This window comes from Amphibalanus amphitrite, unplaced genomic scaffold (genome assembly GCF_019059575.1).
Source record: "Amphibalanus amphitrite isolate SeventyFive unplaced genomic scaffold, NRLGWU_Aamphi_draft 000436F_arrow, whole genome shotgun sequence".
NCBI lineage: Eukaryota > Metazoa > Arthropoda > Thecostraca > Balanomorpha > Balanidae > Amphibalanus > Amphibalanus amphitrite.
In genome coordinates, this window is record NW_024881930.1 from 164,800 (window position 1) to 187,832 (window position 23,033).

The following is a 23,033-nucleotide window of genomic DNA, read 5'->3' on the forward strand; positions in this document are numbered from 1 at the left end:
GACCCTAGTGACGTCATAAATGACGTCACGCAAGGTTAACAATGCAAAAGTGAAGCATAAGGAGTGCATGAAATCACGATACCATGTAGGGGAAAGTGGGGTAAGACGGGCACCTTAACTTTGGAGCCATTTTTCGGCCAGTTAGAAACATCATAGAAACGGGAAACTGAGTGAAAACCTTTTATAGACATTTTACTTCCATTTGCCAGGAGATGGGACTTAGACCTGGTTCAACAAATAAACTGCAGCTATTTTTGCAAAACCTTGCAAAAACCCGTCTTACCCCACCCCATGGGGTAAGACGGTCACATGGGTAGGGCAAGACGGCCAGCTTCTTTCACCGACCAGCACAGCTCGCAACAAATGCCCGATATTAGCCGCATTGATACAGTCGCTCGTTGGTCTCAAGTGCTTCGGAAATGGCAGTATACGAGATTCGTGCAGAAGGCGTATGCTCGTATATATAGGCCCTAGTTCACAAGTCATGGAACCGTTTTTCACATTCATTATTCGAGAATAAACTGTGCCGAAGGAATATTGCTAACATGTCTGTGAGTATCGGAATGGAACATATTCTTATTAGAAATGCTTCTTTTTTTCCTTCAGCAACAAAAATATTTTCACCATTACAGACCCATTGGATTCAAAGATGCCCGTCTTACCCCAAACTCAATGTCAGAAGTTCAGCACGTTTTTTCCCTGTGGACAATTTGATGCAGACAAAGCTAATCCGCGGTAAATGAACAGTGGTGGCATATGAGTGTACCACAAGTGATTGCGAGTTTTTAACTCTACAGTGCTGCACACAAAAGCTTGCACAATACATTATGGATGTTTTCAATGAAATGAGTGTTTTAAAGAAATCAAAATAAAAGATTATCGACTGAACACAAATTCACCAGACTTCAATAGTGGTGTGGAGTGGGAAAGGCAATTCTGGTCCTAATTTTTCTCGCTCGTAGCGCTATTGGTTTGGTCTGCAGAAGGGGTGCCCGTCTTACCTACCCTGACCGTCTTACCCCACTTTCCCCTACGTGAGATAGTTTTAGATCATGCTCGGCGCCAAAATAACAGTTTTTATATTTCCCCATTGACTTATAACAGTGATGTCACGTGACCGACTTGACCTCATGTAACCTTAAAAAATTCCCAGATATACAAGTTGTGAGACCTCTGGAGGACACCATGTATGCGTCCTGTAACTTTCATCTCGGACAGCTCAGGTCATTGGCGTCCAAAACAATGTCAGAAACAAACAGCCTTTTTCACCCTCGCGCTTATAGGAAAGAGGGTTGGATGAACCCTCTTTTCACTTTTTTCAGATGACTCAGACTTCAATTAAAATTTCAGTAACCCGTGATGTCACTTGGCAGCTTTACCACCCCATTTATAAGCTCCCCTCCCGAAATCACTATTCGAAACCGTTATCGTGACGTAAAATAAATACATTTATAGAAAGAACACCTTCCTAATTTTTTGCATACTTCTTAACAATGACCCATTTATTTTTTTTAAGAAATAAAAATTCAAAAAAAAATTGGTCCCAAAGTCCAAAAAATACAAATGAAAGAAAACTCGATATTTCATGCATCAAAAATAGCGCATTTTTCGAAATTTCAAAAATACGTATTAATCTCTGTTTCATTGCAAGTTTAATGTTATATAACATTTTGCATTTAAATAATCCGTCTTAGAGTTACAGCCCGCCAAACTTAGCGCTGCTAAGCAAGATCCAAAAAATGTTATACACCATAACTCAAAAAATACTTATCTGATAAGCCTGAAATTGTTACAGGTGGATTCAGAGCCCCTGATTACCCCTGAGACCAATTTTCGTCAAATTCCGAGGGATGAGGGTGTCAAATTGGAAAAAAGTGGTACGATCTATCGTAGAATGCCCCAGGTACCAAAGACCATCAGTGGTACCTGCTATTGGTCTCAAGATAAGGGCCCAGGCGACCTGTAGCTTTAATGCAGTAAATACCCTTAACCTCGCCACAGCTGACAGCTCGGGCCGAGTGCATCCCTCCTTCCACCCAACCCGCACCCCACATTCGAGTTGTGGCGAGGGTAGGGTAAGGTGCCTAATTAGCGACCCTTTCCAATTTGCGACCTACCTCCCTACAGAAAAACTGGCAGGAGAAAACGGGGTAAAAACATCGTCAAAATGTCAGCTAAACTTTGGTTATCAAAATAAATTATTTTCCGGTCGTCGATGTTTCTGGTGGGACGTTTCAGGTGAGTTTAAATAAAAATGTTAAGTTTCTTATCCAAAACGTGTGTGTTTGGGCCCTCTCTGATGAAAAGCGATGCACATTAGGATCATGCACCTTTTTTATTTTGAATCGACATTCTTTTTTCAATTGATTGCCGTTTTCCCATAGTGAATCGCTCAACTGTGCTCAGCATGGCGGTTAAAAATGTGTCGCAACTCATATTTCCTATTTGCGCCTGACATGGTCGCAAATAGCTCAAGAAGGGAAAGAAAGGGGAAAAGAGAGAAATGAAAATGAGGTGTTGCTGAAGCTTGCAATGTGTGGCAGGGGATGCCAAATGTCGTCACCGACTGCAGGGGTGCCGAATTCAGCGCGGATCTCGAATATCATACAAGATAGCCCGCAAAGTTTGGGATTCCGCCTTCTTTTCGCCTTCGGTGCATCACGTGATCAGTTTTTACTTACTTAAATGTGTTGGATAAACGTTCCTGTTCGAGTGATTGAGTGCTTTGCGTATAGGTTACCTTTTTGAGATCATATTTCATCTTTTCAGGCGTCGTAATTTTTGCCATTTTTAATGTGGAGAAACCCATAGACTTATTAGCGACCCTCCCCGGTCGCTAATCGGGAAGAGTTCCCTATTAGCGTTTTTTTTTGCAATGGTTTGCCAAAATGCTCACTACAAATAAGTTAGTGAATATTGGGGCAGAAAATGACTAAAATGAACGAGATGAATAAAGAACGAGATGAATAAAGATGAATAAACTAAAAGAAAAATGAACGATCTCTCCGAAAATCAAGCCAGTAATACAGTGGCACCCACAGAGTGTGAGCAATGGCGGTTCAAATTAAGGGGGTCGCTAATTAGGCACCTTACCCATATACCCTCGGGGGTATTCACCGCATTCGAACTATATGTACGGTCGCCTGGGCCCTTATCTTGAGACCAAAAGTACCATTAGAGGCAAATGAAAAAAGATTACGATTTTTTTAACAAATCACATTTTGTGTTCGAATTCTAAAAGTTATATTGACCAAAGACCCGCTGGGGATGCATAAAGTTCACCCATTTACCTACCTTTTGTGGAATATATCCGAAACCTGATGAGCCACGAACTTAAAACTTGGCATAGCTTCAAATGAATACTTAGGCGATGTTTAAGAAAAGTTGGGTGGTTGTACCACTTAAAATGACGTCACAGTGATGTCATAAAGTTTTGTCGTTTTCCGATATGGAGCGTTTCTGATGTCCCGGAGCATAAAACTCAACTGAATGAACTGAACAGCTCCTGCTGCTATCCTGACACATCTAAGCACACTTCCAATAGTACCTGACCAATGATCGGCCCTTTATATTCGGTTCCATATATCGGACATATCGTGAGAAAACTGCATAACAGTCGCAAATCTATCATTTGACTTCTGCCGTCACTGTGACGTCATTTCAAATGGGATCGACACCAAATTTGGATTGAGGATCTGTGCAAAGTTTTGCTTATTTATCTCTTCGCGTTGCGACTCGTCGCAGAAGTAATGGGGGCAACTATATGCCCCCCCTTCCTCCCACCCAGTGGCCGCTGGGTTAATCTTTGATTCATTGCAAGTTCAGTGCTGTTTAACGTTTGTTTTGATTAGTGGGTGCCGGGTGGGGTGCAACCCCCGGATCTCCGTCGGCGACAACCCTGAGCTTACCTATAGGAAAATGCTTCAGCCAAGTCGGTATACGCAGGTATAGCGACTGGCAGACGAACAGAACTTTGGAAGGCCACCATTTGAAATGAGGCATTTTTAGACGGTTACTTCGGAATAGGGCCTCGGCCACCTTCTTGTACACGTTACACTGAATTACTAAAAAAAAAAGCTGATAACCGAGGCATTTAGGCTCCAAAGTCCATACCACTGGAAATCAACTAGGTACTTCACTTACCATGAAAACCTGGCTAGGTCGCCTAGCTTGACGACTAGCAGTACGGCTGCGAGCGGTGAGAGGAGGAGTGTCAGCGCTCGCCGGGTCATCTTCTGTCTCAGGAGGTTGGACATGCTGAGAGGGCCGAGCGGCAGTTCCGTACCGGCGGCCGCCCCGCCAGGTCCGGTGCAAGTGATCCGCCGTCACCTGGCTCTGCCGCCGCAACCGACCCCAGGTATACACAGCCTGGGCAGCCAGCCAGGCGCCGCAGGGCAGCACCAGCGAGACATGTTCTGTTTCGTGTGCTCACAAAAAGTAGTCGCGACGAAAAGAATTTTCAGACGAATGAGTAGTAATAGACAAATCTATATATTGAGACGGGTTACACAGCACATTGGGTGGACGCATTTCGTCTAAATGACTTTTTCGACACCCTCTCGGAAATTAAAACAATACAAACACACAAGAATAAAACTAGCACAGCAGTCTCACACTATGTTGAAATACAGCATGCTTAGAATGCGCATTTCTACAAATGATTACCTTCAATAAAAAAAAACTATTTGTAGGTACACAGCTACTGTTACATAACCAGTAAAACGCCTTTTGGGCGAAGAACGAGCGAGCGAGATAGTGAGCCCTGCACGTGCGGAAGGGCGAGAGGGTACTTCCAACGGGCTTGCGCAAAGCACCCCTCCGACCGGTCGCTAGCGGTGTACCAAATTTGAACGCAATCGGCCCAGCCGTTCCTGAGATCTTGAAGCGGCACTCTGCACGTGCGCACGTGCAAACGGGGTCCAAACTGACTTTTGCACGGCACCCTACTAGCTGGTCCCCAACCGTGTACCAAATTTGAGCGCAATCGGCCCAGCCGTTCTCGAGATCTGGAAGCGCCCACTGCACGTGCGCACGTGCAGTAGCACCTTAACCGCAACACATGGGAATGCATTGCCTGGTGGGTGCCTACCTGTTTGCCAAGTTTCAGCGAAATCGCCCCAGTAATTACCGAGTTATTAAAATGGGAACAAATTTGACACCTCTTATTGTTGTATTTTGCACGTGCACTGGGGGTGACCCACATGCATCGAGAGTATCCTATTTTTGGTAGAAGGGATGCCGCTACCCTACAAAAATTACCGCAAGTCAATCGCCCAAGCGGCTGCTGAGATATGAGCCTCTTTAAAATCACTACTTTTGCAAAACAGCTTGAACACCCTTGACTTTTCACGTGGCAGTGGCACGTGCCACGACGGCCACTGATATGTATCAAAAGTAGTCAATTACGGGGTAGAAGGGATGGGGCTACCCAACAAAAAAGACCGCAGGCCAATCGGTCCAGTGGTTGCTGAGATATAAGCCTCTCAAAAGCGTTACAGGCCGGGCCGGGCCGGGCCGCTCATACTGAGATTTTTTCGTTATATTGAAAAGATTCGCTTCGCTCGCTGCGCTCGCTCGCTCGTAATCATCGACGAGAATACAAAAATAGCACACTTATAACGACTCGAACGGTCAGTTTAAATTTTTTTAAAGTCAAGTTTTTATGCTGAACACTGCTGCTGATTTTGCCCACAAAATCAGCAAAATCAGCAGCAGTGTTCCCTACCTGGTACTAAACCCTACCCTGGTATTGATTGTATCGTTCGTTGTACCTAATAAATGCCGCTTCGGTCACTTTCCGACATCCCTTGTTCCCACAATTCGCTTACACTTTCACCCCGTCCCAATTTCGTAAATGACTAGTGGAATGTGCGTGAACAATTAAATATATGTACCACCGGTGGACTCCGGGGAAAACAACAACAACAACAACAACAAAGGCACTGTGGTCGGCGTCGTTTCGTATGTCTCGCTTGTGCTCTTAGGCGTGTTTGGATTCCCCTACCAGTTTCTCCACTCCAATATAAGATTTGTTGCAGTTACCACACGTTGCCTGATAAACTACGCTAAGTTCTCTATTTCTAGTAGTTTTCTTTTGAATTAACTCACCTATCTTCTTTCCAGTGGTCAGTGCCACCTTGAGGCCTGTCGTTTCGAGTTTCTGGGTGATACTTTCGGCTACTTTTGAGTTCGGTAGGTATTGAAATAAATCGTGCGTCTTTCTTTCGAGCTGTTAGCCTGTTTCGTTCCTCGTTTTGTTTCGAATGTCTAAAGCCTTCTTTTTTCAAACGAATGAGAAGACCCTTTGGGTACTTCAGCTTCATGAAAGCTGAAAGATATGCCGGATTTCGTCATCGAGATATTCTTCGCTGCATATCCGGAAAGCCCTTAATCGCCCATGTAGGGGGGGGGGGTTGGTGCAACCCCCCCTGAGGTTTTTCTTAGCTACACGCCGAACCGTTTCAGATAGCCTGCTCAAATTTTCAGTACCCTATGGGGCATCCTTTGCGCAACTTTTGTTTTTTTGTCAAGGTTATGTCAGGTCACGGAGTTATGACGTCATAAAGTTATGACGTATGACGTCGGCCAGATTTACGCTAAATTGGAGATTGCTTCACATTGGTATAAATGCCGACTGACCTGACACACTGATGGATTGTTTTAGAATCACAACTGGCTGATTTGACATTGGCACAATGTCCGTTGACATTTTGAAGGTTACTTAAGGTCAAGGTAAGGTCAGTGACCTCGGTTGACCTGTAATGACTTCTTGCACTTGTATGCCTTTTCGGGGTAATTTGATGCCCTGAATTCGAATTTGCTATCCATTTCAGGCATCGTCGGTTGTTTCTTGTTGTTTATTTTGGGTCAGGGTCAGGTCAGTGACGTCACACGCCTGACGTGACCCAATGCACAAATGACCTTGCAGACTTCCGATGCTCCCAACGCATCATTTTTAGAGGTATGACATCGAAATACACACCAAACGATAGAGAATTGATCAAGGATCACGATAGTTAAGGTTTCAAGTCGATATCTTTTACCGTTTTGCCGCAATCGGCGCGGAAATCTGAAAAAGTTAGATTTTTCCGAAAATTTGACCTTTGACCGGTCAAACCTAAGTAGGTCAAATGTTGACCTAGGACCAAAAACTATACCACCAATCGCGAGATATCGTTGGGAGCAATCCGTTGGTCTTTTCCGCTAAGCTCTACGACGCTCCGTTTTCAAACGCCAGGGGGGTCGCACCAACCCCGCCACCTGCATGGGCGAATTGGTGGCAAAACACCGTTTACGGGCGAGGGTTAAAAAGAACCCCAAGACTATCCCACTTTTGACCCTCTCGCTATGGCCTGAAAAATAATGAACGTAGTCTTCCTTATTTGTAGGTTTACGATACACTTTGAATTTTGCATGACTACCACTTCGTACCTACTACATCGGTATCTAAGAAGGGAATGGATGTTTGTAGGTATCAAGTGAACTGGATATTTGGGTCAATCGCGTTCAGTTCGTCGTCGCGGTTGACCCAAATATCCAGTTCACTATAGAAACAGAGAGAAACGGAAACAAACAGAGAGAAACCAATAAATTACAATACAATAAAGTACAATAAATTGTTATGGTTGCCCCCCCCCCCCCCAAAGCAAGCTCTGAGCTGGATCCGTCTCTATCAGGCGTAGTGTGCAAGATATATGGTTTATGGTAGGACCTGGCTCGACCCGTCATAAAATTTCCCAGAACCGGTCTGGACTCATATGGGTCCAGAGTCCAGACCGGTTCTTTGGACATTTTATTCCTCGGGTCCACATTTTGCCAGGTCTGGCTTAGCGCTCCAGTCAACTGATAGCTTCTGAGGAGTGAAATATCATTCTGTAGTCGACTATACAATGCAAGTTGATTGCACTATATGTATGTAATTCTTAAAAACAGACTAAAGGATATTTTCTTTATGCTGTTTTAACACGCACCATGAACTAAAATTATTTAGCAGTCTAAACCATGAACGATGATTCCAAATTTTGTGATGTTCCTTGCGCTAAGAAGACGAAATGACAGGGACATTTCTCTATGGCAAGGACGCAGAAATGCGTAATAAATGACGTCATCAATATGTCAAATTTTTAAAGTTCTCATATTTCTTTCTGGTCGCATATCAGGATTATCTTGACGCCTTTCTGTTTTAATAACTGAAACAAGTACGTTTAGCTTATTTTTGCCGAAATTAAATCAAACGCACGAATATTATTATAAATCTCATGGAGTTCATCTGTGATCCTATTCGCTGAATTCTTGTTAAGTCTAGTGACGTAACTAGTCATTACAAGCTCTCAGCGAATGGAAGAAAATGTTAATAGTTAATTCAGCAATTTTCTGTTTTATTGCGTCCTGTGCATTGGATGCGCGGATATCGTGTGGGGTTCCGTGATTGTTGGGATGATTAATTCCATTATTCTCCGATCGTTTTTCATCCAAAGGTTTCTGTATAATTGATTGGTTAACTCTGTTCCATTAACTTGAATAGGGTACCAAACGTTATCGTCTCGGCCCGTAGTTGAGCATTTCGTAGAAAGGACACCGATATAATACTTGCTGGCACTGCCAGCCCAGAAGAATTTCAGGATGTTGATTACCATGAAGAATCTACAACAGCAGACATTTCAAATTGAAATTGATGCCTCAGAATCAGTAAGTATGCCTGTGATAAATGAGCTAAACACTGACATCTGGGTGCTGTTTTGTCTCGTTTTTTAGCGTGCTGCTTTTTTTCATGTATGGAAGTTCCGCGCTAATGTTTTGTGACCTCTTATTGGTGAGCTGCACCCTGCTACAACCTGGCTTCAGAAATGTAAAAAAATGTGGTAACCAAGCACAGGAAGCACAATAACATTTTAAACTCGTATTTATGTTTTATACAAGTAGCTGCAATATTCTAAGGACCTAGCACCTGAGCCCCAGAGCCAAAACACTCCTATGATGCTTCAAAATTTATACAAGTTCTTATTCCTTGCTGTAAGTTGTGTCATCGCTTGCATGCCTTAAAGGGACCCTCCCACCTTCAAAAAAAATAATGAATTGGCATGAAAGTGATGTCGCTCGGTTCAGAAAGAGCAAAAACGAATATCTACCAAATGTCATCGAAAAATATTCACCGGTTTTCAAGATATTAGACTTTTAGTTTTGTTTACTTTTTGGGATCTCCGCTGTTCCTAGCGACTTTATTTGAAAGTGCGGCATTTGTTGCGCGCAAAGCAGCATATACCACCGCGTGCTACAAAACGTTTTAGTCAAACATTTAACGGACGTTCGAAAGCCTGATGACGTCATCAGATTCCCGTAATGGTTAAGAGATAGGGACCACGCTGGTCCCACCCTTGACCCTGCAAGTAAAGGGAAGAAATTTCTTGAACACCATAAAGCTGAGGGGGTTGCGACCAGGATAAATGGTGGTTTCTGAGCCTGGCCGCAAACTTGGCTATCTCAACTCAAAACTAATGTTAAGGTGGGAGGGTCCCTTTAAGTCTCCTGCGAGTCTATCAATTGTGCAAACTCTCAACCAGTTTAAGGGCTGGTTCACATGCCTTCGTCACTTCTTTTATTCATACCACCACTTGCTTAACTAAAGGCATTACCAGCACTATTTTTTGTGTAACACTGCTATTTACAATAAATGCCATTTTTCATTTCAGGTCAAAGCACTGAAGGAGAAAATCGAGAAAGAAAAAGGCCCAGACTATGTTGCTACAGGTCAAAAGCTCATATATGCAGGTAGGTCAAATTTGGTACCTAACTATTCTTCCTAGGTATCTTGTTAATCAGGTAAATTCCATCATCTCATTATGATCTATGAACCTGTTGGGCCTGAAATGGAAAATACATGTTAGATCATTGACATACTGGAATAGTATGACAAACCAAGATATAGAATATGGATCAAGGGTCTATGTGGATCCACAACATGCAGCTTCATGCCAATGTTTAGGTAGTACCAGCTGATTTCACATCAATTTGTGTCACAAACTGTTTTTCTGCTGTTAGAAGATAAAAAGCTGCATTTCTGTCTAGGCAAAAAGCGCCTGGTCTTACTGTATATCTGGACAAAATCATGTCAATTTCATTGGTGCCTCTGGATCTCTAGACAAAATTGTACTGGTTCTGTGATCACAGATCCTTTTTTCATATCTGTGTCCTTGCAACTTCTGTGTGTTTCTATGTAATTACTAGTTACCTAGGTTATGTTCTTCTATGCGTATTGCCATTGTCCTTTTTCAGGAAAAATCCTGGCTGATGACACACCATTGTCCGAGTACAACATTGACGAGAAGAAGTTTGTCGTGGTGATGGTGATGAAGCCCAAGCCTGCTCCACTGCCGACCGCGCCGCCGGACCCGACGGCGACTGCCACCCCCGCCCCCGCACCCGCGCCTGCGCCCGCCCCAGCCGCCACCCCCGCCGCCGCCACCCCTGCCCCCGCGCCGGCGCCGGCGGCAGCCACGGCCACCCCTGTGGCGCCGCCGGCGTCTCCGGTGCAGCCGGCGCCGGCAGGAGCGCCGGAGGCGGCTCCCGCGGGCGAGTCGGCCCTGCTGACTGGCGACCAGCTCGAGACGGTCGTCAAAAACATCATGGACATGGGCTACAGCCGAGAGGAGGTCAGTGGCGACCGGCGGGCGCTGGCACACCGCCCACCGCCGCAGCCGGACGCCGGATGTCGCCCGCGACCACCCATCCGTTATGACTACAGTCATCATCCTTCAAAATGAGATAGAGTTCAGGCATCTTTCAAGGTTACTCAGTAACAGACAAAATGTAACTTACGACACATTTTAGGTTTTGTATTGGTGAGCTATGTCAAAGGTGCCCCGAAAACTTACTGTTTTAAAAGCGGCTAAGCTATTTCGGTGTTCGGGTTGTAGGATTTCTTTCGTATTGCCTCATCCTCTCTGTTGGATGGTGTGGTGGTATGTCTGGATTTTTACCTGGTCACTAACTCTGCCTGTGTTCTCGCTCTCGGCAGGTGACGCGGGCGCTGCGGGCCAGCTTCAACAACCCGGACCGGGCGGTGGAGTACCTGCTCTCGGGCATCCCGGAGGCGGTGCTGGAGCGGATGGCTACCGGCGGCGACCAGCCAGAGGCCGAGGAGGCGCCCGCCGCCGGCGAGCAGGGCGGCGGCGGCGGTACCGGCGGCGGCGCGCCCACCTCCGCCGACACGGCCCAGCAGCTGGCGGCGCTGCGCGCGCTGCCGCAGTTCCAGCAGATGCGGCAGATGGTGCGCTCCAACCCGTCGCTGCTGCACGCCGTGCTGGTCGAGATCGGCCAGAGCAACCCGCAGCTGCTCGACCTCATCTCGCAGAACCAGGAGGCGTTCGTACGCATGCTGAACGACCCGAGCGACGCGCCGCCGGCGTCTGGCGGCGGCGGCGGCGGTGGGGGCGGTCAGCGCGCGGCGCCCGCCGGCGGCCAGCCGCGCCCCGAGGGCGGCGGCCTGCTCGGCGGCCCGACCACCATCCAGATATCGCAGCAGGACAAGGAGGCCATCGAACGGGTCAGTCGCCGCTCAACAGCCTGAATGCAGGCTATTCGAGAGTGAAACCGCCACGGCTGGCTACAAATCCCAGTCTGCGTACAATATTTACAAAATGCATGCTACAAAGCGTTTTGACGGATTTAGTGCCCCACTGGTAATCCATTCAGCGATATGCGTTATAGACTGAAGTTATTGCAGTCTACAAACAGTGTGTAGAATGGAGGTTAAATGAAAACCCTTTTCTAACAGCATGCGAAGTGGACTTTGTCCGATCCACTTACGATTTATCCCTTGTCGCTGACCTTTGTCGCATCCCGGGCGCTCTGTTATCACATTGCCCCATCCATAACCCCCAAATAACAAGATGCCTGGTCTCTATCTCTTCCTCCCCCTCGCCTCTCTCTCTCTCTCTCTCTCTCTCTCTCTCTCTCTCTCTCTCTCTCTCTCTCTCTCTCTCTCTCTCTCTCTCTCTCTCTCTCTCGCTCTATCTCTTCCTCCCCTCCTCGCCTCTCTCCCTCTCCCCCTTTCTCCCTGTCGTGCCCGAGCAAAATGATGATATTTTGACGGGTCGCAAAAAACTGCATTGCGTTATGACCCACAATATAATTTGATGTGTCGGTGACCACTGTGCACCTGACTGACGGCTGTGCTCTGTGTCGGCAGCTAAAGGCGCTCGGCTTCCCCGAGCAGCTGGTGGTGCAGGCGTACTTTGCCTGCGAGAAGAACGAAAACATGGCGGCGAACTTCCTGCTGTCGCAGGGCTTTGACGACTAGCGCGGCGCGCCGGCGGACGAGACTGAGCGTGCGCCGTGTGGTCCGGCGGTCCGGCCCGGCCGCCCTCGTTCATGAGTGTCGACGCGAGGGCGCGGCCGGCCGGACTCGGCCGCCGCCGTCGCCCGCTTGTGATGGAGTCAGTTAACAGACACGATGCCAGGGTGTTTTCATTTGCGTATCCAGCTAAACCTATTGGCTTGTTGCGCGCGCAGCCGCGCCGGTCGGCGGCTGGCGGCGCGGTCGGTCCTGACGGCGGCTCGCTCCGACCCGCCGGCCGGGGCCGCGGTCCGACCGGCCGTCTGTGCCGCGAGCGGGTCGCGCCGCCGCCGGCGCTGGGTGCCCCTCAGGCGGCCCGCTCCCGCTCGAAGAGACGGTCTGTTTTATAAAACTGGTTAAATAAATGCGGCTCGAGCGTTCATCTGTCTAGTCTGGTCTGTCTGGAAGTCTAATTTGGTGTTATTTTGTTGAAGTGCACCACATGCATGGTAGGTAGGAAATAGTTCGGTCGTCGCAATGTGTGTATCTACACGAGATAATTTCATCCATTGATTTGATAAAATACGCTCCCTCAAATCCTCCAAACCAAAGGAGTCTGGGGACGTGCAACAAGTGAAGGGGTAAAGTCTGGGGCGAAGCTGGCTTTTAAGGTCAGTGGGATGTGGAGGGGGGGAGGGGTACGAGCGACAACTCGCTAACAGGACTTGGGCGTTATGTTGATACTAGTAATGCCGGTTTTTTTGTTAGACTGCCATTGAACTTGGTACGGAATACGGACTACGGAGCTATTTTTGAAATTATAACCAGGACATGCTTCGTAGCTAGCCTTGCTTCTTAGAAAATAAACGTTCTATTACAATGCTACCGGGGTCTTTTAATTAGTAGCCGCTTTCAAAAAGCTTATTTTTACATAAATGGCGCAATAAAGACATTTTGTCATGCGTGATGCAGTGCATGCTGATGCGCATAACACTATAGATAATGCCGAAAGTTAGAGGTTTATATAGCCTTGGTTAGAGGTATCAGGTAGGAGCTTGTGGTGGTGGCTATTCGATATATGGCCTTGGGTGGTGGTTTGTTTGTAAGTAAAGTGTAAACGTTTTTCTTCTGTACTGTACATAGCACATCATCAAATGTCAATCACTATGGTTGAAATACCGAGCAAATTCTAATAAAAATTAAAATTGATAGGGGTCATTGAAATTTGATTTCATTTTTTTTTTCTGTGGCTGTGCCTGTGTCAACTATCAGTGTGCCATGCTGTTAGGATGTTTTCTGGCCATTTCAATTTCAATGTTGAAGTGAATTTCTGCATAATTCCTTCTTTTCATACCTAATCAGTCGGGGGAGGTTTGGTCAATCGTTGTCATTTTTAGCACGTGCTATTTTTGTCACACGTGCTAAAAATGACAACGATTCTGCTATTTTTGACAACGATGAGGCCGATTTCACTCCTCAGCGAGGAAATGAAGATTTTGGAAAGATAAACACTGATTTTGGAAAAGAAGTGCTGCCACCTGGTGCAAGACAAAGAATCCAGCTTTAATATGCCTGTTATTTGTATGGTAGTTTGTTTTGTGGCCTGAAGTTGGAACTTAAAATTGAAGCATCCGAAAATGATCGATATTGATCGAAAACATGATGTTGATGAAAAAAATAATATTTTAAGTTGAGAGAGGAGGCCATTTTATCCAGATGCAGTAGTTTACTTCTTGAAATTATTTTTGCTAATGACGGCTGCTAATTATCCCTCATTACATGGCAGTCGTCGTAAGCAAAAATAATTTCAAGAAGTAAACCACCGCATCTGGATAAAATGGCCTCCTCTCTCAACTTAACATATTATTTTTTTCATCAACATCATGATTTCGATCAATATCGATCATTTTCGGATGCTTCAATTTAAAGTTCCAACTTCGGGCCACAAAAAAGGGTATACTTCAACGTTGGACTACCATACAAACAACGGCCATATTAAAGCTGGTTTCTTCTTCTTGCACCAGGTGGCAGCACTTCTTTTCCAAAATCAGTGCTTGTATTTCCAAAATCGTGATTTCCTCGCTGAGGAGTGAAATCGGCTTCATCGTTGCTAAAAATAGCTGATAGCGTTGTCATTTTTAGCACATGGTTGCCAAAAATGGCATGTGCTAAAAATGACAACCATTGACCAAACCTCCCCCAACTGTAATCATGACCATGAAGCTCATTTGAGTACCATATTGGACCTGCATTTTAGGTCGACTCCATAGGTCAAAGGGTGTCTTCAACCAATTGAAAGTGCTGCCGTATGGTCATCTCGTAGCTCAGGATTCAGTGTTGGTGATCACTTGTGTCAGATTCAAATTTCAAGGGGGATTTTGAGGTAAATGATTCTTTTGCAACTGTTCCTTGTGAGTGGGGTATAACGCTTGGAGGGACTGAAAGTGATAAAATTTGTAATTTTTCTAGAATAAACAGAAACATTCACAACTTTTCTCAAATTAGTTTGCTTTTAACTGTACAGCAGTGCGTAGGGCACCAAAATCTTGGGTGTTTTTGGAAGTTGGGAGAAGTTTGTTTGGAGGTAGGTGTGCTATGCCCCCTGTGCAGGATCTGACCCAAGGCCAAGGCCCAAGACCACCTTTTTGGAACCCATATTCCTACAGTGATTACTCAGATCAGAGTTGCAATGGTGAGAGGGCCTGTACAACTTTGAAATAGGTACATAAGTTTAACATGACATTCTGGGCAGGAATGGTCTGCGGTTGGTGATATCAGCTCTGTCTAGTAAATCACCTGTGGGTAAGAAAACCACAAGAGACCGTAAGTAAGCAGATACTTTAGGTGGGACTTTCTGTAGTGGAAGCTGGTTTCTGGCCAAAGGACTGAAGAGAACTGCATAATGCTGAATAATAATGAACAATAATAATGCATGTTTAATCCACAATATGCAGTGGAACTAGCTGGGCAACTGCAAGTTGTAATACAATACAGTCATGTGCCAGGTGCCTTGCTAGTATTGCACCTGGATGGCTCAATGTAAAAGCAGAGCTCACTAATTTGCCAGTTTACTCCCAAACACTTTGATATTGTAACCACTACCCCGTGATCACTGTCTACTGGGTACCTACCCTAGGTCATGGTTCAGACATTTTGGTATGTGTCACTGCCTATGTGTAATTTTGAGCTTAAAATGACCACTGACCAGCTGACTTTTTCAGAAAGAAGCTCTGAGCTAATGAAGGCCTATGAAGCAGTGTACTTACCAACAGCAAGAGTAGAACTTTGCTGATCATCTGTTTGAATTGTTTTTCATTTCTCTTGACTTCAGAATGGTAAGATTCCAAATAGATTCCTTATATGAGTTTGTTTCTCACAAATAAACATCTTACTTTTTATGTACTTTTTGTGGTTAAGGAAAGGGAGAAGATCATAGTGTAGTGTAGGGAAAAGGGATAAATGAAGGTCTATTGATATTCACCCATCCATGGACCATGGGTCTAATAATTTAAGGCTTACATGGTTTAAGATGTGAGTCAAATTGTTTCTTTACTGTTTCAGCAGGCATTCCTCTTGTCAATTGTATCATGGCTTTGCTTCAACAGTCCTTTGTGAAATTCGATTATCAGTGAGTCCCCTCATCACAGATTGAAAACCCAAGCACATTGATATAACCTATGCCCTATGGTAATGGATTTGAATGTTATAATGCTCACTCATTAAAGGGACCCTCCCACCAGGGGCGGCGCCACGGGTTTTCGATAGGGGGGGACGGGGACGGGGGCTTGCCTAACTGAAAATCCCAAAAGTAGATACTGATCGTGTATGAAAAAAAACGAGGCACGTAACGCCGCAAAACTTGGCAAACCCCAAAACACATCGAATTGTGCATCCCGTTTCCAAACTTATCCTAGGACACCTAAGATCGATCACCTTTTCAAGCATCCTTGCCTCTAAATCAAAATTTGCAGTCTTGCCAACTCAAAGCTGGTTTCCTACAAGCTGCGAATTGCTTAGGTATGAGTAGCAGTGCCAACTATTCTTACGTTTCGTACTTTCAAATTTTCGATCTTACGTCTGGTCAGCTTCATGGCTTCACCATCATATAGTCATGGATGAAAAGTGGGAATGTCTTCTGCTCTGACAAGTGCGCCAAAACTGCAATATAATTTCAGAATCATGACATCACCACCTGATCTATATGCAACGGGCAGGGTGCAGCTAATGGCTAGCCGTCAGTGGTCATGTCATCGGTGGTCACTCAAAAGGTCATGCTAGGTCATGGAAGGTCACCATCCGTTATTTGATCACACTTTCTGATGGATTTTACTTACCAAGAGCTTCGCGGGAAAAACGAGCGCATGCACCGTTGAAAAAAATTGAGTGAAAGGGTCTCAGGTCCGGCGACCTCTGCAGGTGTAATGCCCCAAGGTAGGATTCCGGTCCTTGTTGATTAACTTCGTCAAAAATGGCAGTAGAGCTGTGATGTCGGCACCATTGTGTTCGTCATGATCGAGCTGGCACGACCTGCATCGTTCTCATATTCACCCTCCAATCGTAACAACTACAGCAGGGATTGGCAAATGGCGGGGCACCCCCTTTGGGAGGTAATGAAGGTCTCTGGAAACCTCATCCCTCATCTCTTTAGCATTAATGGCTCTGAATGGCTCTCCTTATGGAACAGGTTTCTTGACTGGTCTGTTTCACCCCAGAATTCAAAGACTAGTCAAGGTAAAACCGAGCGCACCACAGTGAGCACAATTTGATAAGCTGGTGTATCTCAATTTGCATGTAGAACCTTTCACGTATCACGTACCTAAAACCCTTTCGTGCACTCATGTAAAAGCAACTGCCATGTTTCAACAGCTGTGAGCTGGTAATGGCATTTTCACAGCCGCTGACGTAAGAAGGGGGGGGGGGGGCTCGATTAGACCCCCAGTCGTTCGGCCGCCGACCGAACTTAGTTTTGCAGAGAAAAAAAAACGAGTGCTATCGAACCCCTTGGCGAGAGGGAGCCGATGCTACCCAATTATAAGGTCTTCGCTACTGCGTGCTTTTTTGTCCTGCCTGTGATCTATCCGAACACTTCTCCCCACAAGTGCTGGGGTTAAATGACATAGATTTCAAATGGTTCCTGTGGTAGAACTGCCATGCTTGAATTTGACTAATTAGGAATGGACAATATGCATATAGTAACGGAAATCTATGAAATTTTCCGTAAACTTGGTTTTGTCGGCAATGGGGACTGGCAGCTTGGGGTGGGGAGGTAATAACCCTGCCTGGCGCCCCAAAAAGGGGGGGGGGGCACGATCCCCGAGGCCCTGACGATCACGACGATCACCAACTACAGGCATCACAGCTCCACACCTTTTGCAGATGGCCAGGACCCCCTGCGATACATCCCAACAGCAATCTTTATTCAGAACCTGCCTTGATTAACCAACGATGCATTAAATGCGACGGATAACTCTACAATGCATTATTATCAACTATTGAACGGGCCTCGCCGATAGGGGGGTACTGTACCCCGCTAACTTTCGATAGCGGGGGACCTGTCCCCCCCCGTCCCCCCCGGTGGCGCCGCCCATGCCTCCCACCTTCAAAAAAGTTAATGAATTGGCATGAAAGTGATGTCGCTCGGTTCAGAAAGAGCAAAAACGAATATCTACCAAATTTCATCGAAAAATATTCACCGGTTTTCAAGATATTAGACTTTTACTTTTGTTTACTTTTTGGGATCTCCGCTGTTCCTAGCGACTTTATTTGAAAGTGCGGCATTTGTTGCGCGCAAAGCAGGATAAACCACCGCGTGCTACAAAACGTTTTAGTCAAACATTTAACCCTAGAACGCCTAGGGGGGGGGGGGGGTTGTATCAACCCCCCCCCCCTGAGGTTTTTTCGAAGTACACGCTAAACGGCTTGTCGTAGCGGGCTGAAATTTTCAATGCCCTCTGGGGCAACCTTTGCGCATCTTTTGCCGAAAAAAAATTGATCGGGTCATGTCAGGTCACGGAGTTATGACGTCATAAGAGGTACAGCCTCCGGCCGGATTTTCACAAACTGAGTGCCAACGCCCGAGGTTTCCTGCCGGTGGTACAGACATCGGTTGATGGATCGTGATGAAACTTCCCATGCATGTTGGGGCAAGTATTGGCTATCATATGGTATAAGAAATTTGACCGGGTCAGGTCAGGTCACGGAGCTATGACGTCACAAGAGGAACAGCGTCCGGTACTATTTTTGAAAAGCGCCCGAACCACTATTTTGCTAATTCTTGTCACCTCAATGGGAATATGCAGCAATATTAGCTTCTATAGGGAGCAAATGGACCTCCCAAATCCAAAAATACAATCAGATTTCAAAAATTTAAATTTTGATTTTTCGAATTTCTGCCGCCGACTGTGACCTTGCCGACTTCCGGCGCTCCCAACGCGCCATTTTTAGAGCTAGGGAAACGAAATACATACCAAACGATAGAGAATTGATCAAGGAACACGATAGTGAAGGTTTCAAGTCGATATCTCCCACCGTTTTGCCGCAATCGCCGCCGAAAGTTGAAAAAAGTCTATTTTTCCGAAAATTTGACCTTTGACCGGTCAAAAGTAGGTCAAATGTTGACCTAGGACCAAAAAATATACCACCAATCGCGAGATCTCGTTGAGAGCAATCCGTTGGTTTTTTCCGCTAAGCTCTACGACCTTCCGTTTCGAAACGCCAGGGGGGGGGGTCGTAACAACCCCCCCCCCCCCCCTGGTCGTTCGTGTTATGAGAAATGGCCTGGTCGTGCGAGGGTTAACGGACGTTCGAAAGCCTGATGACGTCATCAGATTCCCGTAATGGTGGAGATAGGGACCACGCTGGTCCCACCCTGCAAGTAAAGGGAAGAAATTTCTTGAACACCATAAAGCTGCGGGGGTTGCGACCTGGATAACTGGTAGTTTCTGAGCCTGGCCGCAAACTTGGCTATCTCAACTCAAAACTAATGTTAAGGTGGGAGGGTCCCTTTAAGCAGCTGGTTTTATAAGGACATTGATGATCGAATCAGACATGGGAAGAAATGACTAAAGGAGACAGGTATGAAATTGCTTGTTTACACATTTGCGTCCTGTCCTGAATATTCAGCTTTCACTGTAAATGTTCACGGATATTTCAGCTTCGTCGGCAAGCCCGCCTCCGACGGGAGTATCTCTACAGAAAATCCATTGAAGAGAAGCAAAGAACAACCCAAGATAAGAAGGATCGATTAAAAGCGGCACTAGCAGGTCTGTATGTAATTTATTTTTGTTGGTGATGCATCCTTTTCATAGCATTAGCTACATACTGTTCAATTAATTACTATGAACGTCAAACCCCTTGAGACCCCACTTTTTTGCGATAATTTTTAAGTGCGTCAACTTTCGTTGACAATATTCTGGCAATGTGTGTTTCAGAACCTGCCGAAACTTTTATTACTAAGGTATTTTGACGCCAAACGATTATGGAAGGTACTTCTCATTCACTCGTAATGCTACGGTCAATTCAGGCCCGGGCAGAGGCTTGCGCTCGGCCACACTCGAGCCCCGCTACCAGCGCCATCTGCTCTAAATGCCATCTACCAGCGCCCGCTACCGCTACCAGCTACCGCCCACCATCAAGCCTGAATGGAGCGAGAGACGCGAGTGACCGGTCGCCGGGCAAGGAGCGCCGGAGGGGTAGGGCGGAGCTTAGCGCTGACGTCATTGCGTGGCTCCGCCCCATGAGCGCGTAGCCTCTACCCAAACAGCAGATTCGTTCCGTGAAATTTAACATTACGAGTGAATGAGAAGTACCTTTCATAATCGTTTGGCGTCAAAATACCTTAGTAATAAAAGTTTCGGCAGGTTCTAAAACACTTATTGCCAGAATATTGTCAACGAGAGTTGACGCATTTAAGAATTATCGCAAAAAAGTGGGGTCTCAAGGGGTTTGACGTCCATAGTAGTTAAGTGTTTTCATGCTATTTTGCCCAATTCAATACCAGAGGCCCTGATGATTCGCCCTTCATATATAATGCTGTTAATGTGATGTGTTGAAGACTTTAAGCTCTAATGTCCTAAACAATCACCTCTATCTTTTTCATCCACCCTCTGCTAGTTCTCCAAGCTCTCACTGCCTCCTCTGACCGATGGCGTCCACCCGTGCCTCCCGCAGAGAACCGGCCCCTGGAGACGGACCTGCGCTATGAGGGCCTGCGTCTGCACGAGCAGGGCGAGTGGGACGACGCCGGGCCGCGGCTGGCCACCGAGGCCGGCACCGAGCAGGGCGGCGCCTCCAGCTCTCATGTCGACGATGAGTATCGCTGGGCCGGCGTGCACGACCCCAAGATTATCATCACCACGTCACGGAACCCCAGCTCCCGGCTCAAAAAGTTCGCCAAGGTACGGGCGGGAACGGCAGTGCTGGGGTGTCGTCACGAAATATGCAGTCGTAACGACAACGTAGCGTTGGCAGTGTCTATAAGTTGTTCTCATGTCGGGTTTGCTGATAGTTACGCTTGTGTTGTGGAAAGGCTTGTTGCCATCGGGATATTTGCCGTACGAACATGTAGCATAGAACCGCATACCGTTCACTTATCTGACTCACCAACCTGCCTTTCCGTCACCCCAGGAGATGAAGCTCATCTTCCCGAACGCGCAGCGGATGAACCGCGGCGGGTACGAGCTGGGGCAGCTACTGGACGCGTGTCGAGCCAACGGAGTCACCGACTTCATCAAGGTGACACTCTGGTGGGCGTGGATCGTCGGTTCTCGGTCCTGGCATTGTTCACAATGCGAACTGGTCACTTGACACCCGCGGGGACACACCGCTTCTGACACTACCGAGACTGGACGGTCCGGGTCCCCTGACGGAGGTGGATGGTTGGGACGTGTCGCCGTCTGTTTTGCTGGCTTATTACCTTCAACGGTTGTCAGTTACTCGTAGAAAGCCGATTGGCAGATTTGCATGCGAGCTTGTTCGTCCTAGTTAGTAGTGCTTTGTTGCTGCAAATATTTGGTGTTTTGTGATATAAGCAATGACCGTTCTAAAATGTAACCCAACTGAATTATAAGTCATTAGCCAGGATTCCCTTTTGATTAAACGTAAAAAAAAATATATACCATGTGTCCGCACTCTGTTCTCTGCTTTGATCTTTCTACTTCGACCCTGTGACTCCAGTCTGACCCTCTCTCCCACCCCCTCGTCAGATAAACGAGCACCGCGGCGAGCCGGCCGGCCTGACGGTGTGCCACCTGCCGTACGGACCGACGGCGCACTTCACCCTGCTCGACGTGGTGATGCGCCACGACATTCCCGAGATCGGCACCATGTCCGAACAGTACCCGCACCTGGTGTTTCACAACTTCAAGACCAAGCTCGGACGCAGGGTGAGCGGGGGCGGGGAGGAGCGCAGACGAGGCAGGGAGGGAAGGAAGGGGACGCCTTGCCCTGGTTTAGAGGGTGCGCGCGATGGTCCGCTGCCACTGCCATGGACTAGTGTATAAAGTACCGATTTAGGTTGACCTTAAGTCCGCATTTATCGGATCCTTATAGAAAGTGATAAGGTCCGTAGAGGCTGACGACTGTTGTATCGCGTTCGGCAGGTCCAGGACATCCTCAAGTACCTGTTCCCGGTGCCCAAGGAGGACAGCAAGCGCGTGCTGACGTTCATCAACCACGACGACTACATCCTGTTCCGACACCACACGTACCGGCGGGCCGAGGGCGGCGGCCGCGAGCTGGAGCTCAGCGAGGCCGGCCCGCGCTTCCTGCTCAAACGTGAGGCCGACCGCCGCGACACCTGGTCGGGAGTGGAGCAGGGAGAGGGGGGGGGGGGAGTTTAGACGCAACGGAGGAGCATCGTCCACTTTCAAGCATATGCTATAATTGCATATGCTTGAAAGCATATGCATATGCTATTCATTATCTAATTACTCTCTTTCGACTATGTTTTGTGTCGAGTCTTTTAGTTTTGAGTACTGTAAGTAATGTGTAATTCCCAACAGTAACCCGCGTCACCATGGCAAAGATCGTGTCCCCTCACAGCCCCCCCCTCCCCTCCGGTGGTGTACTTACGAGCCCCTCCGTGTCCCCTCACGTCCCCCCCCCCCGACCGTGTCCCCTGACAGCCCCCCCCCCTCCGGCAGTGTACGAGATCCGTCTGGGTACTCCGGACCAGGGCGTCCCCCCCCCGACCTTGTCCCCTGACAGCCCCCCCCCCCCCTCCGTCCGGCAGTGTACGAGATCCGTCTGGGTACTCCGGACCAGGGCGCGGCTGCGGAGGTCGAATGGGTGCTGCGGCCCTACATGAACACGGCTCGTAAGCGGCGCTTCCTCTCTGACGAGGACGCCTGGGAGCCGGCCGCAGAGGAGGGAGACGAGGACGAGGCGTGACCCGACCTGAGGTCAGCGGCGCCGGGGTGGGGGACGTGACCTGACCCGGGGTCACTGGGAGGGAGGGTGAGACTGTGGTGGGGGCCTGGTGACGTGTTGTTGGACTCGTGTTGGAGAGGACGTGCCGTGTTCGCTGGTACGTCTGGCGGCGATGAACTGACTCCCTCTGAACTCCGGTGGCCGGAGCTCGGACCACTGAGGCCGACCGATCCAGTCAGTGTCACACTGTATCTGGCCTTCACCGTCCACTATTGCAATTGTTTGTATCATCTGTACAATCGCCTATTGCAAATGCACACTGTCAATTTGGTACATGCGTATAGCGTTTGGGATTTTGAATGGATGAACTTGCCTGTTGAAAAAAAAAAAA

The 23,033-nt window shown here is 47.3% G+C and overlaps 3 protein-coding genes across 15 annotated transcripts in view; 2 read left to right on the plus strand and 1 right to left on the minus strand.

Moving 5' to 3' along the window:
• LOC122391411 (carbohydrate sulfotransferase 11-like) overlaps positions 1-4,598 on the minus strand; it is a 31,746-nt gene extending 27,148 nt beyond the window's left edge. Inside the window, exon 1 of one of the 4 annotated variants that reach the window (XM_043385284.1) lies at positions 4,144-4,598. In XM_043385284.1, the coding sequence (XP_043241219.1) occupies positions 4,144-4,256 (113 nt within the window). In that variant the 5' untranslated portion in view covers positions 4,257-4,598. The remainder of the gene's footprint in view (positions 1-4,143) is intronic. The other 3 variants (XM_043385289.1, XM_043385291.1, XM_043385287.1) reach the window with 3 other exon arrangements.
• A 3,756-nt stretch (positions 4,599-8,354) lies between these two features.
• On the plus strand, positions 8,355-12,716 carry LOC122391413 (UV excision repair protein RAD23 homolog B-like). Its single transcript, XM_043385293.1, has 5 exons — positions 8,355-8,688; positions 9,690-9,768; positions 10,273-10,649; positions 11,015-11,542; positions 12,188-12,716. Exons 1-5 carry the CDS (start codon positions 8,623-8,625, stop codon positions 12,296-12,298), a joined length of 1,161 nt encoding a protein of 386 aa, XP_043241228.1. The 5' UTR covers positions 8,355-8,622; the 3' UTR covers positions 12,299-12,716.
• Positions 12,717-13,132: 416 nt separating this feature from the next.
• LOC122391415 (U3 small nucleolar ribonucleoprotein protein IMP4-like) lies at positions 13,133-22,973 on the plus strand. Of its 10 annotated transcripts, none has more exons than XM_043385299.1 (8): positions 13,133-13,376; positions 15,496-15,609; positions 19,428-19,536; positions 20,444-20,670; positions 20,900-21,007; positions 21,478-21,657; positions 21,874-22,048; positions 22,506-22,973. In XM_043385299.1, the coding sequence occupies exons 2-8, from the start codon at positions 15,607-15,609 to the stop codon at positions 22,661-22,663; spliced, it is 960 nt and encodes a 319-aa protein (XP_043241234.1). In that variant the 5' UTR covers positions 13,133-13,376; positions 15,496-15,606; the 3' UTR covers positions 22,664-22,973. The 10 variants fall into 10 exon arrangements, with proteins under 10 accessions (XP_043241234.1, XP_043241236.1, XP_043241235.1 ...); XM_043385301.1 differs by having other exon boundaries at positions 13,239-13,285; XM_043385300.1 differs by having other exon boundaries at positions 13,243-13,321.
• The last annotated feature ends 60 nt before the right edge of the window (positions 22,974-23,033 follow it).